Genomic DNA, 17924 nt, shown 5'->3' with positions numbered 1-17924 from the left:
TTTATTCACCCAACAACTATTTACTGATGGAGTCACTGTGGAGTGCTGGATTAACGTTGGTGCTTTCAAATAAATGTTTTAAAAAACACAATGATTAGTGATTTAAAAATAGCAAGGTTTAACAAGTATTTTTAAAAATGAAACACAAGAAAGCTTGCTTCACTTCCCAGAGAAAGATTTCTCCTTTACGTTATTTTAAAAGGGAGACGAGGACCTGGTTCACTAGATTCTGCACGCTTGGGAGCCGTGCAGCCGGCGTTGGCCAGCCTTGCCGCCGCACGCACAGGGACGCGGCCCTTCTCCCAACGGTTCTAAAAGGCAACACGCAAGTACAAACATCAGGTTCTCTTTATTTGTAACGGGTAAAAAGCGAAGTTCAGTCACTTAACAGAGGATAAAGAAACAAGTGCGGCTCCATCGGGAACAGGACAGCGTGTGCCTCCGCGGCCCTGCCTTCCGGTCTGTCTCTGTGGTTGGTCCCGGTCAACTGGTGCAGTTTTCCCCAAGAAACTTCCTTTTCAGTGGGAAGAGCATCTTCAGCGCAAGGAATGTGGGTCAGATTCCAGTTCCAGTAGCACATACTTTATCCACTTCCAGGTACGTACCCAGCCTATCTTGCTCCAACCGTTCACTGCCTTCCTACTGACACCATTTGTTACAACCCACACACACACACACGCTGCATTTACAGTCGAGAAGAACTTGTACGTGGCACAACCAACACAGCTGTCAGCGCACGGAAGTCACACAATCCTCACTGTGCTGAAATGCTGTCTCCTGCCTTGGGGAAATAATTATATGTTAATTTAAACATACACAGAGAACATTACTTAGACAAACGTTAAGGCCTGAGGCTCATCTGGTGAGACAAATTGCTTCGTACTTCCTAGCACGATAAAATACATCTTTGGAAACTGAGAAGAACCAAAGAAGATTTAAAACAAAAACACAATCACATATAGTAATCATATAACAGAATGATGTGTTGAAATCCCCGTCAAAATAGATTTTCAGTGGCTTTTCATTTCAAACAGGCCAAGACAAAACCCTAAAAGGTGTATTTTATACACATGGCTCTTTGTCCTCCTAAGAGTCTTCTCATTTAAAGCTTACAAATAACATTTAGAAAAAGAAATATTACAAGAGGATTACCTGTCTCAGTCAATTTATCGTGAGAGGTTATCAACAACTGCTTTTTTCTTTTTGAGGAAGATTAGCCCTGAGCTAACTGCTGCCAATCCTCCTCTTTTTGCTGAGGAAGACTGGCCCTGAGCTAACATCTGTGCCCATCTTCCTCTACTGTATATGTGGGACGCCTACCACAGCACGCTTTGCCAAGTGGTGCCACGTCTGCACCCGGGATCGGAACCAGCAAACCCTGGGCCGGTGAAGCGGAACATGGGCACTTAACCGCTGCGCCACCGGGCCGCCCCCAGCAACTGCTGTTAATGCTCAAATGTCAAAAAGGTGGAAGGCAGAAGGACGTTCTGCGATTAAACATATGGCACTAAATTTCCTTAAGTGGAAATCATGGATTTCCCTCGTACCCTAGTTTTGTAAAATTATCCCTTTAAAAACTCAAGGAACTAGTCAAGTATTGGCTATTTTCCTGCTTCTCTTCCCCCTCTTTCCTCATATTTTCACCAGCTTTCTGCTTAGTGTTGAGACAGCATCTGCCCTGACCTGCTGCGTAAGTGTCCCTCGGCCACCTCAGAAAGGCTGGACAGTCACAGATCCTTCAGTGTCAGAGATGGCTCCGTGGACACCTCAGCCGCAGTGGGGAGCGCCAGCAGGGAGGGGGTGCCGAGAAATCTCCGATGTGACCTGCTCAGAGGCCAGAGAACAGCCACCAGGACAGGAAGAAACCTGCTCAGCTCCACCGACGGTCTTCGGGCCATTCAAACACGGAGCTGCCTTGTTTTTAACTCCATTCATCGTTTCTAGAGTTCACTGAGAGCTCAGAAACAAGAGAATACCTACCTGAACTGCAGCTTTTTTACCACGTGTAACTCCTTACAGCAATTTCCTACTAGAAAAAGGTGCTTTTAGAAGTGGATTTTGTCTTTTGCTCTTCTTTACTCCACTTTCCTTTCTATAAATGATACTTCATTTCTATAAATAAACAGGAAGTTAAACTAAACCAGCTAAAACAGAAATGGTAGATTTAAATTCTGACTTGAACACTTTGGTGAGATCATACTCTCGCTCACATTGGGGCCCCCCTACGGCAGGGGGGCAGCCCGTGTGGCCTTCTTCAGAGGACTGTGCACACACATGGCCGCCACACGGCTGTCGGGCAAGCCCACGGCTGCCTCAGCCCCTGCTGCAGAACCGTATCCACGACCTCACTGGTGTGACCACACTGGCCCCCCCCACCCGACTTCATACACTCATCTTTGAAAAGAAGCATGAGCCATTGTTTTAGAGAATTAAGTTTTTTAAAAAAGGTTCTGTAAAAGAGAAAGTCATATTTATGAATAAAATTTCCTTTGTGTTCCTTCTTGCAAACCATCACTCAATGAATTCTGCAGCATTTTTTTCTTCTTTGAAAGTAACTCGTGCACTAAACTTTTTTTATCTTCTTGGGGTGACTTTCTTTTCTCCACAAAAATCTGGTTAAGGACGTTGTATCAATTTACTCTTAGTTCCTTCCTGTTCGCTGAGTTTGAAATGGGTGTAAGCAAGGATGCCGAATAACGTGCACAACATGCCGAGACCCTGATTGACGGACAGCGGGTCCTTAAACAGGACGTATCCTCCAAACAGAGTGAGGCAGAACTTGAAGTGGCCGAACATGTTATAGCTGAGGCTCCGATAAGGACGGAAAGGATGACAAGCGGGATGTTACGTTCACACTCACACACATGCACACACGCGTGTGAAGCACAGGCTTCCTGTGGCGGGAGGGACTGCACGGACTGCACAGCAGCCCCAGCTACAGCACACGGGCACGGAGGGAAGCGCCGGGGCAACCCTCGCCTCCTCACGCAGGTTTTCAATCAGCGACAGGAGACTGCCCCGGCTACCCCTGCTGACCTTCAACGAGGAGAAGAGGCTACAAGGTCAGGCTGGGAAAGGAATTCAGAACAAGGGACAGAGGAGGTACGAGGGACAGCAGTTGACGATGAAGCTTGATGGTGCCATTCCTAACAAGCGCCCCTCAGCTGAGGGGTGAGGTGTGCAAGGCGCCGGAGAGCCGACTCAGCCCGTACGTCAGGTTTAGGGGGAACAGGGCAAGGGGAGGGAGTGACACTGAGCATGAGCGACACACGGGGCGCTGTGCCGGGCACACACGTGATGCCATTTGGCTGCAGGTCCGCGTGTACCCTCCCTGCAGTCCCACCCTTCCCACTCCACAACTGTGCAGGCCCGAGGGCTGTAGGGACCTGGGATCCAGAGCCCGCAGGCGGCAGGGCTGGAGTGCAGACACAGGCAGGGCTGTGTAACTCCAAAGTCCACGTCCAGGGTAGTGCACGGCCAGGAACTCGCTGCTGTGCACGGGGCCTCCAAATCCCTGTTCCTTTAAGGCACTCAACACACACACACCGTTCCTTTAAAAATGATTTCCTTACACACTGTACACGTGTTTTTTCTACATAAATTAGTACTTTGTTATTTTTCAGATGTTTGATGTGTACCCGTCTACTCTTCCAAAGAATGACACTAGAAACAGCGACTGCTCTGTGCCTCGGTGTTCTCGTCTATATAAACTGGGGACAGAGGACAGCTGCCCACAGGGTTACTGTGAGGATTAACTAGGTGGATACACGCTAAGCCTCCAGCACACAGCCAGCACGATGTGTGTCAGCTGCAGTGACAGTCACCAGGAACAGGATTTCTGCATAATAAACCTCTGCCAGGTGCTTGACACCTGCTCTCTCAAACCCTCCCAACAGCCCAGCATCGCAGCCCTTCTTTCCCCCACGTCGTAAGGGACGAGGGTGAGGCTGAGAGCTCCACAGCTGGCTCGGGCCCACGGCGGGCAGAGCTGGGCACGCACTCCCTGTCTGACCTCACGCCCTGGCCCTTTCCTCTGTCCTGGGCCCAACTAAGCACCTGAAGTCCCCTCTGGGCAGGGGAGCGTGGCCATGTCACAGGGACCTGTCCTGACAGAGGGGACTTCCTAAGGGAGGGAGGCCCTTCCAAGGGGGTTGACTCCGGCCATCACAGAACAGCTCCACCTTCAGTCACGAGCATCCCCGAGCACACAGCTCTGACGCTTCAGCGTCTCTCCTAAGGAGCTCACGATCCGTTAAAGATATTACTAGAGGAAAGGCAAATTTAAAGCAATTCTGCAGGGGCCGGCCCCTGGCCTAGTGGTTAAGTTTGGCACACTCTGCTTCAGCAGCCTCATTTTGGCTCCCGGCCGCGGACCTGCAGCAGTCGTCCGTCAGTGGCCACACTGTGGTGGCGGCTCACATACAAAACAGAGGGAGATGGTTCTTCCTCTAGGAAGAGCTAACAGATGTCAGCTCAGGGAGAATCTCCCTCAAGCAAAAAAAAAAAAAAAGGAAAATTGGCACAGATGTTACCCAGGGCAAACCTGCTCAAAAAAAGAGACAAAAAACCTTCAGTGCATCCTTTTGTAAATTTAAAAAAAGGAACAGTCCACACTGGATATTCCCAATTCCTCTAATTCTCCAGTCTGCCCTGGTCAAGCTTCCCCTCAACTCACTGAAAGCTCTGTCAGAACCACCGGTACCCTCCCCCTTCCTACCTCTCCATCGGTCTCCCGTCGTCCTCACGCTTGCCGGTCAGTGGCACCGGACAAGGGGACCCCTCCGCCTCAGTGGTGGGTGGACTCTCCCTCCGCCCACCTGCTCGCTCCTCCTCTGCCGGCTCCTCTCATCTCCCTGGACTCTCCACCCTGAAGTGACCCCGGACTCACTGCCTGGGCGTCTTTTCTTTTTCCCCTTGTTGGCTTGCTCACCTCAGCCAGCCTCACTGCTGCAAACCACGTCCACACACTACTGACCCTGGACTCTCTCCAGTGAGACCTCGACCCTGAGCTCTCAGACCTGTTTACCCAAAACTGAGCACCTGCTCTTCCTCCTCAACCTGACTCCCTCAGGCTGTGCTGTCCCGGGTGACGGCACCTCCATCCTCCCAGGTACTCAGGCCGAACCCCGGGAGTCAAGCTTGTTTCCTCTCTTCTTCTCCACAGCCAGTTCGTCGCAAAACCTGGTGGCTCTGCTTGAAAACGTGCCCCAAATCCAATCGCCTCCCACTGCATCCAGCTACTACCCGGTGCACGCCAGCGTCACCTGTGAACTGGATCTGCAGTGGCCTCCCGGAGGTCCCCTTCTCCCTTTGCCTCTTCTAGCCCAGTGGTTCTCGGCCAGGGGCAACTGTGCCACCTGCGCAAGGCCTGGACACACATCTGGTTGTGCCAACTGGGGAAGGAGGGCTACTGGTATCTAGCGGGTAGGGGCCGGGGATGCTGCCAAACCTCCTCCCGTGGACAGGACAGGGCTCTGCCACAAAGAACTGTCTGGCCCAACAGGTCAACAGCACTGGGGCTGGGAAAGCCTGCATTAGTCTATTCTCCACAGCGGCCCAGAGTGATCCTCTGAGAACATGAGTAAAACCAGGTCATGTCTCTGCTCAAAACTCCAACAGCTGCCCGTCATCCTTGGAGTAACAGTCCTGACACAGAAGCTCTTCTCAATCTGGTTCTGCCCCCTCGGAGCCCCAGCACACTCCGCCCTGCATGTCCTGCTCCAGCTGCACAGGCCCCCCCTGCCTGAGACTCCCCCAGCTGTCCCCTCTGCCCGGGATCTTCTTCCTCCCGACCTGCACGGGGCAGCCGCACTTCCCCAGCTCTTTACTCCAGTCCCTTCTGCACAGGACTTCCTGGCTCCCCCCCATAAAACTGCAACCCTGTCCCCGAGATCTCATATCCTCTTCTCCTCGGCACTTAACACTGTCTAACCCTGCATGAGGACACTTGTTATTTTCCTTGTCTACAGTCTGCTTCCCCACCAGAATTTAAGCCTGTCAGAGCAGAGATTTTCGTCCGTTTGGTTCACTATGCATCCCCAGTGCCTGACATATGACAGACATTCAGTATTGACACATTCATGATGTCAGTGAATGGTTTACAGTGGGCGCTCGATCAGCATCTGTTGACTGAACGAGTGCTCTGAATGAGGGCCCAGACGTGGATGCTGTGACGGGGTGCAGGGTGCACGAGTTCCGGGACGGGACCGCGTGGTTCAAATCTGGCCGCCACGCTGTGAGCTGTATGATCTTAGGTGAGTTACTGAACCTCTCTGCGCCTCCACTTCCTCCTCTGCAGCATAAAACAAGGGGGCCTGCCTCACAGAGCTGCTGTGAGAATTAAAGGGCCCAGGACACACGGTGTTTCCAACAATGCTGGTTTTCTAAGAGACTGCTCTTACTGTTGCTATTTATTCATAGTTGGCAAGCACGTGACACCTGAGTGTTCCCCCGTGCATGTCATTCAGCACACTCGGATGCAGCACGACCTCTCATGTGGGGAGATCCATTCTCTGCATGTGCTCAAGAGTGGAGGCAGAGTGAAATTCGGGCAGAAACCGAATGAGAAGCAGAACGTTACAAATGGGCAGTGGAGTTTGATCAGACCTCCAAGGTATGACTTCATTTCTTGATTTAAAGGAAGATTGAGAAAACAGGCACATTCATATCCAAATAAGTACAAAACCATAAAGTCAGAGGTCAATGGTCTGAAATTATCTTTGGTTACCTGGATTAACCATACCTCTACTTTATTACTACAGATAACTGAAAACTGAGCGAAAAACCAAGCGTCCATCCCTTTATTCACTCAACAAATATTTATGTAACCCCACTACGTGCAAACCACAGAGCTCCATCTTATTATTCTTTTTTTGGTGAAGAAGATTGGCCCTGAGCTAACATCTGTTACCAATCTTTCTCTTTTTGCTTGAGGAAGATTGTCACTGAGCTAACATCTGTGCCAGTCTTCCTCTATTTTGTATGTGGGATGCCACCAGAGCATGGCTTGATCAACAGCGTGTAGGTCCACGCCAGGGATCCGAACCCGCGAACCACAGGCTGCCAAAGTGGAGTATGTGAACTTAACCACTACACCACTGGGCCAGCTCCTCCATGTTAATTTTGATAAGGGAAAAGGTAACCTATTACTTACAAAAATTCAAAAGCATTCAAGATACAGAAAGTTAATATTTCCCCAGTTCATATTTCTTTACATTTGTGCAGACTCTAATGTGAAATGAGGTAGTAAAAGGTTAAAAATGACTCTCCCTACTTAATTCAGGCCATGCAATAGTAAGTGTGAGACTCAGATAAGGAAATGAATGTGACAGTTTTGGAAAATATAAAAGACTATGAATTTTTAAGTTATTAGGAAAAGGATACGTGACTGGTGAGGTGTTCCCAATGATCCAATAAATTGATAAGTTCACCATGAAAGCTATTACTCCAGACAGCAGCACCATAAGCTACAAATAAACCAAAAATATCATTAACGCAAAGCAACTGTAATCACTACCATCGTCAGGTAAAAACACATTTCATTAGGCTTTTCGAAAGACTCAAATATCAAACGTTAAGACAAGATTTAAAAGCGAAAACCAGTTTGGAAGACACCAAGCATTAAGGGTACAGGACAATGAATAATATTCAGAAATGTAATTTCGTCTACAAAATTCAATGGAAAATTCTCCAATAATATCCTATCTCTGAATGTGAATTTCCAGGTTCATTTTTTCTTATCCATCTGAAGAAAAATTATTTTGTAATAATTTATTATAAAAGTGATACATACTCATTATACAAAAATCAGAAAATAAAGATAAGTAAAAAGGATCTAAGGAATTGTTATAATCCCAACCACGCACCACTCTTAGTACCTTGGCACATATCCTTCCAGATGTTTTTCTATTGAATTGCTCACATTTGTTTCTACTTAATCAATAAGCATTCACTGGATATCCAGAACACCAGGCCAGGCCTTGTGAGGAACACAACAGGCTCTTGCCCTTAAAGATCTGAGAAACCACTTGAGGACATAACAAAATTCATGCCAATCATAGCTTACACTTACATAGTGCCAAGAATTATTCTAAATGTTTCCTATATGTTAATTCATTTAATCCTCACAAACAGCCACAAGATAGTAAAATATCATCCCTTTTTACAGACAAGAAAACGGAGCACAGAAAGGGAAAGCAATTTGCTTGAGACACACAGCTAATAAGCAGAAGGGTGAAATTTAAGCCCAGAGGGCAATCTGGTCCTGGAGTCCCTGCTCATAACCCACTGTGCTGTGCCACCTCCTAACCACCTGAGAGACAGGGGGCAACACCACACCTACAGCTCAGGTAATAAAAGAAAAAACATCCTTCACAGGCAAACAGACAATAAGTTCCACGTGATCCTCTAGGCGGGAGACGTCATCTGGGGCTGGGACAGCGAGAAAAGTCTTTGGGTCTCAAATGTACACAGAGATTAAAGAAAGCAGAGAGGGTAGGATGTCCAGCAGCAAAGGCAGCACAGCCAAAGCACGGAGCTGAGGACGAAGGCGCGTGCACGGGACAGCGACCTCGGAGCCGAGGCCCAAGGCGCGTGCACGGGACAGCGACCTCGGAGCCGAGGCCCAAGGCGCGTGCACGGGACAGCGACCCCGGAGCCGAGGCCCAAGGCGCGTGCACGGGACAGCGACCTCGGAGCCAAGGCCCAAGGTGCGTGCACGGGACAGCGAACGCAGCCACCTGGCCGAGGGCGGGCAGAGCAGGCTGTACCACTGCACCCCCCTGGACCACCCACCCCACCGTTTTATTTAAAAAGCAATAAACCACTTTCCATTTCTAAAATAAGAGAATTGAGATCAAATATTAGTTATCATTTGAATTATTAAGAAGTTAAATTCCAAAGAAAACACGTCTCAGGTGAAGATTCTTTCTGTCCCCGGGCTGTCTTACCAGTTTCTAGATGCAGTCAGAGGCCTAGAGGACTGGGATTTGTGTCCTATTAGGTAAAAGACTATTATCTCACTTGTTTTACAACAGTAAGGTCCATTAAATTTTCAGCTAAGAGCAACCTGGTCCTAAAGATTTTAAACCTGTTTCTAGAAAGGTATCAGTGTCATTTTTATTGGGTTCGCAGGATGGTACATCCCCACTTCCTGCAGACCTGGCTCATCATTCACACACGACAGGGTCCACTCAGAGACGGATGCCGTCAGGGACGTTGCCTCCTGCTGCTGTGCTCTCAGCTCCTTTGACTTTTTTTTAACAGTCCTGCTGCTGCTTTCCTCTTTTCAAATCTGTCAAAAGGCCCATCGCAAAAAGCCTCTCCCCTTCTGTTCCAAGTGTCTAAGCTGCGATGGTTTGAAGACCAGATAACCAAGATGACTAGAACTTTTGTAAAATTAAGCGGAAATATCATCTGAGATGGTACAGTGATTTCTTTCTTTCTTTTTTTAAAAGATGTTATGTAGATTAAGGCAGCGTCTGGGTTAACACAGGTTGCTTCCCTTTTTTAAACCACAGAGCAGATTACACTTGAATCCACCCTGTGGAACTGCTACACATGAACAGTTTGGTGCGAGTGACTTGGAGAAAAGGGTGTACGCCAAAGGGTATGAACGCGGACCAGCCGTCAGTCTGCTCACAGGCAGCACCGCGGTGGCAAGGAACACCGACTCTGGACCCAGAGCGCATGGACTCAGACTCTGGCTCCGCTTGTGAGCTGTGGGATCTTGAATCAGGCACTAACTCTGTCTCTCGGTAAATACAGGACTAATGAGAGCATCCACCCAATCCAGCCGTTCTGAGGAATCAGTGAGTTAATGTTTGCAAAGTGCTTGGAATCGAGCCTGGAACAGAGTCAGGGCCATGCACGTTTGATAAATGAACACCAACAGGAAGGACGTGCCTACTGGCTTTGTTCCAAAGGTTAAAGTTACGAGAAGCAGAACTTCTTTCCCTAAGTAGGGGGTTACACTTTCTAACTTGAAATGTCCCCAGAGCACACATCCCTTTGATGTGGCAATTTCAATCTTAGGACTCTATTCCACAGGGAAAAAGTGCCAGTTCAGGCAGACGCAGGTACAAGGATGTGTACTGCAACACTGTTCACAGTGGCGAGAACACTGAAAAGAATGATTTTGGTAAATTCTCACAAGAGGGGCTGGCCCCGTGGCCGAGTGGTTAAGTTCACGCGCTCTGCTGCAGGCGGCCCAGTGTTTCGTTGGTTCGAATCCTGGGCGCGGACATGGCACTGCTCATCAAACTACGCTGAGGCAGCATCCCACATGCCACAACTAGAAGGACCCACAACGAAGAATATACAACTATGTACCGGGGGTCTTTGGGGAGAAAAAGGAAAAAAATAAAATCTTTAAAAAAAAAAAAATTATCATGAGATATTAAGTGAGAAAAGTGAGATACAGAAAATCATGCATAATCTGATCCCACTGTTGTAAAGGAAACAAATGTTCAATGTATGTATAAATGCACATGCACACTGTGTATTTATATGGGCAGGTATAGCAGAGAGAAAAGTATGGAAGAACAAACACAAGAATGTTAACGTAACTCACATCGAGGGACAGGGCTGGAGTAATGGGATGTTGACGTGTGGACAGGTAGAGGGCTGGGTAAAAGGAATCCATGATAAAAGCAGCGTATATATGATGTTCCATGTGTATAAAATCACACACATGTGCATGTGTCTACACGTTTATGAAAAAGAGATCCATGAAATGATCGTCAAAATGGCAAAGGTGATTATCTTAGTGTGGCAGGATTCTAGGGCACCTCTAGTTTCTTTATATTTTTAGGTGTATTCAAAATCTATACAATGAGCACGTACTATTTATATTATTAAAACAAAATTAATAAAGCTACATTTTCATTGTAAAAAAATAAAAACAAAATGCCGAAATTATTTGTGGTGATAGCTTGGTGGGGTCAGAACAGTAACCAGGCATCAGAAAACCTGAATTCTAGTCCTGATTTTGCCACGGAAAAATTGTCCAACTCTAGGCAAGTCCCTTAGCCTTTCTGTGCTTCAGTTTCATCATCTGAAAACTAACCCTTACCTTGCCTCCCTTAAAGAGTGATTACGAAGATTACATGTGAGAACGGACCCAAGATAGTGCTCTGAAAACTGAAGAGTGCATCGATAATGGAGGGATTATTATCTTGTTTCTTAGATGCTGAAACAATTAGAACTCACCAAAGCAGAAACTGACCAGGGACCGAATATGCCTCCTTCTCCAAACACCGGCTCAAAGAAGGGCACAGCGACCAGCAGCATGGCAGACGACATGGGAGCCTGGTAGTACAGCAGCTGCATCGAGTTCACCTGCAGTTCGTGCTGCTTGGCTCCCACCCACTGAGAATTAGGACATAAAACAAGTTAGGCAGGAAAAAAAAAAATAGCATCACTTAATAGATGAAAGATGCAACTCTAGCCACAAAGATGGGAACATGGGGCAGGGCTAGGGGAGAAGAAATGCCCAATTAGTCTACAAGATTTCAAAGATCAATAATAGACACGAATGTCCTTTAAGCACCTTGGATGAAAAAGCTTATTCAATGTCGGATAATCTATTTTTCCTCTCAATTATAAAGAAGGAGGAAAACAACCCTGTTCCCTCTTTTTTTTTAAATTTTTTTAAAGATTTTATTTTTTCCTCTTTCTCCCCAAAGCCCCCCGGTACATAGTTGTATATTCTTCGTTGTGGGTCCTTCTAGTTGTGGCATGTGGGACGCCGCCTCAGCGTGGTTTGATGAGCAGTGCCATGTCCGCGCCCAGGATTCGAACCAACGAAACACTGGGCCGCCTGCAGCAGAGCGCGTGAACTTAACCACTCGGCCACGGGGCCAGCCCCCCCTCTTCCCTCTTGATGCTACTAAATGGGGAAAGTCACTGCCTACGGGGGCCCCAAGCATCAGAGATGTTGGGAAATGAGGCAGGAATGGAAACGTAGGTGATAAATAGAAATACAGATGCAGTGTTGGACTTCACTACTTTCTAAAAATGGCCTCCCCAAAGACGACCAGGGGCAGGGCAGGCTAATGAGAGATGGACAAGAATTCCAGTTATTCCAGGTGGCTGCCATGTGTGCGGCTGGAAAGGTGTGTGAGGTCCTTCATTCACTTTGGAAAAGCCAATCAATAGAAGGAATTTTCCTCCTGATGGAGGATTTTCTGTGGGTATCCTCCACCAACATACTTCAATAAATCAGACAGTCACGAATCCTAGAAGAGTGGTTCGTTTAGCAGAGCCAGCACCTCAAAGCCACAAGTCCCATCAGACCCCAAAAATGCTTCACAAATATAACTGAAAAGGCGGCTTTAAAGAAAGCTTGAGGGGCCGGCCCTGTGGCCGAGTGGTTAAGTTCACACACTCTGCTTCGGCGGCCTGGGTTTCACTGGTTCTGATCCTGGGTGCGGACATGGCACTGCTCATCAGGCCATGCTGAGGTGGCATCCAGCATGACACAGCTAGAAGGACCCACAACTAGAATGTGCAACTAGGTACTGGGGGGATTTGGAGAGAAAAAGCAGAAAGGAAAGAAAAAAAAGAGAAGATTGGCAACAGTTGTTAGCTCAGGTGCCAATCTTTAAAAGAAAAGAAAGCTTGATAGGACTGTTCGAATACGATCTGGCACGAACAGCCAGGCCTTTGAGTAACTGTCCTACATAATTCTTTTTCCTGTAGGTCTGGGTATCCTGTTACATAAACTCTAAGTCTACAGACACTCACCAAGACAAAAACAGAAGGGCAGGAAATCTGAAGCCTACTCCTGCCAGCCTCAGCTAAGAGTCTTCTGTGAACAGGAGGGACAAAGGATCTATTCTGTTGCTGTGCGCTGCCTGGGACGCCGCAGTGGACGCAGAGGCTGGACGCACGCCCCTCCCTTCCTGCAGCGCCCCCAGGCAGCTGCACATCTGCCACAGATGTGCCTGGTGCGGTGGCAACTCTCCAGGCCTCTGCTGTCCCCTCCCGCAGTGCAGCCTGGCTTTTGCCCTGCCCCCTCAATGAAACTGCTCTCCCAAAGGGCACTGGCACGGTCAATGGCCACATCCAGAGGATGCCCCTCGGCCCTCCTGCTGGAGCTCCCTGCAGAACCTCCCATCTCTCCTGGAAGAACCTGACCTCTGCGTTGCACTGTCCCCTCGCTCACTATCTTCAGGTAGATGTCTGCTCTCCCTCTTTTGCCTCCTGACTGATCTCTGTTACTATCTACTGACATCTACGGCTCTCACCTCCTTCCCTGAGCATCCTTTAACTCACCTCTCAACAGCTCACTGGCTGTCTTCACTTAGATAACGAGGAGCTTGCTCAAAATCAAGCTCATTACTTCCTTCCTCAAGTTGGCTCTTCCTGTGTTGCTCCGACAATTAATGATACAACCTCCTCCAAGGATCAGACTCCTGGCTTTCCTCCCATTCAGTCAGGTCTACTAATTCTTGCTCCAAAAGGCCTCTGGAGTCTGTTTTCCCTCATCCACTACCACTGTCCCTGTTCCTGTCTCCCTGAACCATGGAGCGCTCTGCCTGTCTCCCTCTCTTATTCACCCTTCGCTGTCACTGGAGTTGATTTTCTAGAACACAGAGCACGATCGAGTTACCACCCCAGCGACCCTCCTCTCCCCAGCATCAGTGTGGCCTCTGCCGCCTGTCTTACCCACCCCTCAGGCTCATCTTTCCTCAACTAGGGTCCAGCCTCCTCAAGTGAGTCAAGCTCTCCAAAAATGCTCCCCACTTTCACACATCATCGCCAAGACAGCCCTGTGCTCTGCTTCTTTGCTAAGCAAATTCCAGTGGGTCCTTTAATGTAAATTGTTAGCTTTTCCATCAAGTCTCACCTCACCACCCTCCTGCAGAACTGCACCTCCTCCCTGTCTTCCTCAGAGCCTTCCTCAGACCCTGAGCTACACTACTGTGGTCAGCTGTCCACGGGTGTCTCCAACGCTGGACTGCAGCTGCTTTTCATCATGGCATCCTCAGGGCTGACCATGAGGCAGAAGAAAAGTCTGCTGAAGGAATGAACTGAACAATGGTCTTTTTTTTTTTTTTTTTTTTTGAGGAAGATTAGCCCTGAGCTAACATCTGCTGCCAATCCTCCTCTTTTTTGCTGAGGAAGACCGGCCCTGAGCTAACATCCATGCCCACCTTCCCCTATATTATATGTGGGACGCCTGCCACAGCATGGCTTGATAAGCTCTGTGTAGGTCTGTACCCAGGATCCAAACCAGTGAACCCAGGGCCACCGAAGCGGAATGTGCAAACTTAACTGCTACGCCACTGGGCTGGCCCCAAGACATCATTCTTTCTATAACTAAAGCTGAGGTCTGATCACCATCTTTTAACTCCTTTTCATGCCCCACCAGTATAAGAAGAAAGGATCTAGAAATTACACCTGCATCCAATGGGAAAACACAACTTTCTTTAAAAGGAATTTTGGGGGAATATGCCTACTCTGTAACAGTACTTTTACCAATTACTGATAATTGAAAACTTCACCCATTTGTTAGTCCACTATCAGTCCTTGGTCAATCTCATTTCAAATATCTACCTGAGGGATAAGAATCCTTTGGTTCTAATCTATAGCAATTTTGAGACTTGTATGAACAAAAATGGTCATATTAGCATGGACAGTGAGTATTCTGAATTGAAATTATGTATAAGGAATACTAGAAATTCTAATGTTCAATAAACAAAATTCTTGCTCTATTTAGTAAATATTTAATCCATACCAGGCAAAAAAGAAAAAGTCCACTAAGCAAAAAAGATAAGTAAGAATGTTCACATACTGTACTTAGTAACAAAATTTAAGCCCCCTGAAGTATGCTCAAATACCATTTTCTTAAAGCACAAAGCTGAGTGTCCTCTGATTACTCTATAGTAAAAGACAGACTTTATTGGAGTCAAGTGACAAGACGGAGTCTGTGCTCCAGCCTTTGCCACCGGCCTCATCTTCTACTTAAGCTGCTTCTCTGCCACTAAAAAACGTATTCAACCCAACAAACTTGCCATCGCAATGTTTCTGAAAGGATCAGTACTAGAAAGGTTAAGACGCTAAGGCTGTATTATTAAACTGCTAACATTCATAACAAGAATGTCTTAGTTTACAACCAGCGGATGTTTGTAGAAAAAGTAAAATTGGTTACACGTTTTGACTGATTCCCCGTGCAGGCACACCCAAAATTTCCATTGCAAGGGTTTTCAGTATAGAGAAAATACTGTTTCACTGTACTCTACACCGAGTTTTTTCCCCACTATATAAGAAAAAACACTTTTTGAGACTTTATGGTAATAAAGTGAATCCATGAAGAAATTTTTAATGAATGCCCGTTACAGGCAAGACACTATGCTAGCACAAGAACCGAAATACCCACTGCCGTAAATATCGACACAGACAAATTATTAGAAGCCAATATAAAAGTTGTAACAGCAGCATATTTTTTGAGGCAAAGATTTATAAATCTGAAATTTTCCTTTCCTCCTCAAATTTCTGGAAGTGTACTCACTCCTTCAGAATAATGTTATAACTAGAGAGTAAGCGACAAATATAAACAATGAACTCGGTCCTCAAGTAAAAAGTCTTACTATTCATTTTGGAAAGATTTCCCAGAAAGTAATACATCACCCCAGACTCAGACTGTTAAGCACAGGTACCGTCCACCTACAAAGAGGTGCGCGGTATCTCACAAGCATCACACACTCAAGTTTCTGTCTCCTTCCTTCTCTTCACCTGAGTCACACAGTGCATGCAATCATGCTTTCTTCCCAACAGTCTACTGGTCTCCTGTCTCTATACCGTATTTTCTAAACCTTGGGATACAGCCTCAAAACGTATGAAATCTGCTAAAAAAGCACATAAAGAAAAAAAAATTACCAACCACTTGATAAAGGGATGTAACTACAACACCAAGAGCAGCAAACACCATTCCAAGGAAATTAAACTTCACATCGTAGTAAGAATTTAGGATTACACCTAAAGTTATAGGAATCTGTAAAGAAAAAGAGGTAAAAAGAAATTAGATTCAAGAGCATTCCTTTCATGAATACAAGGAACCTCTTACAAGGTTAATGATAAAAACATCACTGGGAAACAATGAACCTCTATAAACTTTTTCTACTTGAAAAAACCGTTAATTCTATTTCCTCAAAGTAAAACATAATTCTCTATTTATGTTCACATTTAATTTTATTTAAAATTTTGGGTAAAAGACTGAGTTGGTGGACTGCATTTTGCAAGAAATGAATACCACACGCACGCACAGATGAGTAAAAGGACCCAAACTAGTGGCTAAACAACATATAACATCCACATATAATAACAGCATTAAGACTTTATGAGTGGTTAAGTGCTAAAATGATTTTAGCCCATCTCCTTCTTAAAAACGCCGAAACCTCTGCAGTCTGTCGCTGCAGACATGCTCTGAGACTTATATTTTATGCGAGCCCTTTGAGGTTTATCCCCCACGGTTTCACGCCCTCGGGGGAGGGGGGCTGCTTCCAGCTTGAGTTTGTGCAGATACTCGGATACACCGAATCGCAGGCCTCAGTGCAGCCTCGCTTTCTCACCCATCCCGGCACTTAAGGATTTCCATCAAACAGCGGTCATGAAAGCAGACAGGCACAGCTCCGGGCCCAGAGCCCGCCGGGCGCCCCGCTGCTTTCCTCCACCTCCCGCAACGAGCCCGGGCGCCCCGCTCTCGGATGCCCCGGGCGGGGCTCGCGGTGACGGAGCGCGCGGCGGGTCACACCCCACTTGGCGGCAGACGGTCCGGGCGCCCGGGAGTGAGGCCACTCACCAGCGTGAGCCGGACTCTGGTGGAGAAGGTCTTCCCGTAGCAGAGGGTCTGGATGACGATGATGGCCGGCGTGGTCATGGCCTTGGCCAGCTGGTAGGTGCCGATGGTGTTGTTCTGCAGGGAGAGGTTGGTGAAGACCACGAAGCCGCAGAAGCTGAGCGCCAGGAGCACGAGCCGCGAGGGCGGCAGGCTCTTGGGGGCAAAGACGTCGAGCTTGTGGCAGACGTAGAGGCCGAGCCAGGTGACCACGAAGTGCACGAGGGTCAGGCTCATGTTGGGGAAGCCGTGGTGCACGTAGATCCACTTGTTGAGGAACACGATGCAGATGGACACCAGCAGGTTGAGCAGCAGCCCGGCGGCGATGCGCCCGTGGCCGCGCACCCGGTCGGCCAACGACGCCATGGCCGCGCCGCCGGCGCTCAGCCTCCGCGAGGCGCGCCCGGCCCGGCCCCCGCCCTCCGCCGCCGCGCTCCCGCCGCCGCCCGCCTCTCGGTCCGCCCGGGGAGCGGGAGCCGCCGCCGCGCGCACATGCTCCGCCGCCGCCCCTCGCCTGGGCGACGCGGCGGCACGTCGCGCGCCCCGCCCCTCTGCGGCGGCCACGTGACTCGGGGCGCTCGCGCTTCCGCCCCGAGCTGGGGGGCGGAGCGGCCTCCACCGCGCGCAGGCGCGTTGGGCTCTGGCTGCCCGGGCCCGAGCCGGCTGGGCTGGGCTGGGACCGTTTTGCTGTCGGCGTTTCCGGTGTCCGGCATCCGGCAGCATCCTGGCGGGGAGGCGTGCTGAAGCTGTTGGCCAGTGGTTCGGAGGCGACAGGTGCTGAGCCAGCTGAGTCCCGGCCAGAGGGGAGAGCGTTACTTCTTGAAAGCATATTTTTAAACATTTTATTTTAGAAACCCAGACATAGGGAAGAGTAGACAGTGTGGTGAACCGTCATATACTCATCACGGTTAGCAAACTGTTCAGATTTCCTTCCTTTTGAATCAGCGTTTGGCTTTTTCACGTTTTAGAAGAGTGTCTGTTTTAAATGTTCCAATATACTTGGTTAGAGTTGTACATAATGTTCTACCGTATTTTAAATTTATTTCATCTGTTGTTACATCACTTTACTTACTCCAAACATCGT

General features: G+C 48.2%; 1 protein-coding gene across 2 annotated transcripts; it reads right to left on the bottom strand.

Annotated features, from left to right (window-relative positions):
- Positions 1-330: 330 nt before the first annotated feature.
- On the bottom strand, positions 331-17368 carry SLC35E3 (solute carrier family 35 member E3). Of its 2 annotated transcripts, none has more exons than XM_001491956.5 (5): positions 16805-17368; positions 15887-15997; positions 11209-11367; positions 7384-7466; positions 331-2803 (listed from the first exon to the last, which is right to left on the bottom strand). In XM_001491956.5, the coding sequence occupies exons 1-5, from the start codon at positions 17204-17206 to the stop codon at positions 2617-2619; spliced, it is 942 nt and encodes a 313-aa protein (XP_001492006.2). In that variant the 5' UTR covers positions 17207-17368; the 3' UTR covers positions 331-2616. The 2 variants fall into 2 exon arrangements, with proteins under 2 accessions (XP_001492006.2, XP_070128004.1); XM_070271903.1 differs by having other exon boundaries at positions 331-2595; positions 16805-17361.
- Between the last annotated feature and the right edge of the window lie 556 nt (positions 17369-17924).

The sequence above is a fragment of the Equus caballus genome, chromosome 6, assembly GCF_041296265.1.
Source record: "Equus caballus isolate H_3958 breed thoroughbred chromosome 6, TB-T2T, whole genome shotgun sequence".
NCBI classification, from domain to species: domain Eukaryota; kingdom Metazoa; phylum Chordata; class Mammalia; order Perissodactyla; family Equidae; genus Equus; species Equus caballus.
This window is presented reverse-complemented; position numbering and strand designations above follow the sequence as displayed.